Source organism: Poecilia reticulata, linkage group LG15 (genome assembly GCF_000633615.1).
Source record: "Poecilia reticulata strain Guanapo linkage group LG15, Guppy_female_1.0+MT, whole genome shotgun sequence".
NCBI classification, from domain to species: domain Eukaryota; kingdom Metazoa; phylum Chordata; class Actinopteri; order Cyprinodontiformes; family Poeciliidae; genus Poecilia; species Poecilia reticulata.
In genome coordinates, this window is record NC_024345.1 from 30,240,251 (window position 1) to 30,241,223 (window position 973).

Consider the following 973-nt stretch of genomic DNA (forward strand, 5'->3'; position numbering starts at 1 on the left):
ACACACACACACACGCACACACAGAGACACACACACACACACACCCAGAAACACACACACCCAGAAACACACACACACACACAGACACACCCAGAAACACACACACACAGAAACACACACACCCTGAAACACACACACACACACACACACACACACAGAAACACACCCAGAAACACACACACAGAGACACACACACCCAGACTCACACACACACACCCTGAAACACACACACAGAGACACACACACCCTGAAACACACACACAGAGACACACACACCCTGAAACACACACACCCAGACTCACACACACACACCCGCTCTCTGTGACGCCGTCTTCCTGTCTGAACAGGAAGTCCTCCTGACGCTCTCATCCTGGAGTCTCCGTTCACCAACATCAGAGAGGAGGCCAGGAGCCACCCGTTCTCCATGGTAACCACAGGCCCCGCCCCCTGGGCTCCGGGGCCCAGCAGGTGGTCTCAGTGTGTGTGTGTTTCAGGTGTACCGCTTCCTGCCCGGCTTCGACTGGTTCTTTCTGGACTCCATCACCGCCAACAACATCCGCTTCGCCAGCGACGAGAAGTAGGTTCTGACCCGGTTAGCCGGTTCTGGAGCTTTGTCTGTGTCTGAATGCTTGAGCGGCTCCAGAACCTGTGGGTCGGGTCCGGTCGGACCGATCCGGTTCGGTTCAGCGGCGGCCCCTGATGGCGGCCGCAGGAAGTGCTGGTTGTCATGGTTACTGTCTGGTTTCAGTGTGGACCACATTTCCTGTCCGGTTCTGATTCTACACGCCGAGGACGACGGAGTGGTACCGTTCCATCTGGGCAAAAAGGTACGAGGTCCAAATAGGTCAGAACTTCACAGGCTGGAACTCTGACCAGATGATTTGGTTAGGACGTTTACGGAGAAATGATCAGGTAGAAAGTTTAGGAACTGGAATGATCTGCAGTTCCTCTGAACAGTTCCTCTGAACAGTGA

At 54.6% G+C, this 973-nt stretch overlaps 1 protein-coding gene across 1 annotated transcript in view; it reads left to right on the plus strand.

Moving 5' to 3' along the window:
* The window catches only part of abhd12 (abhydrolase domain containing 12, lysophospholipase), a 7,470-nt gene that overhangs the window by 4,246 nt on the left and 2,251 nt on the right, over positions 1-973 (plus strand). Inside the window, exons 4-6 of the mRNA XM_008430558.2 lie at positions 352-427; positions 495-577; positions 749-827. Of these exons, the coding sequence (XP_008428780.1) occupies positions 352-427; positions 495-577; positions 749-827 (238 nt within the window). The remainder of the gene's footprint in view (positions 1-351; positions 428-494; positions 578-748; positions 828-973) is intronic.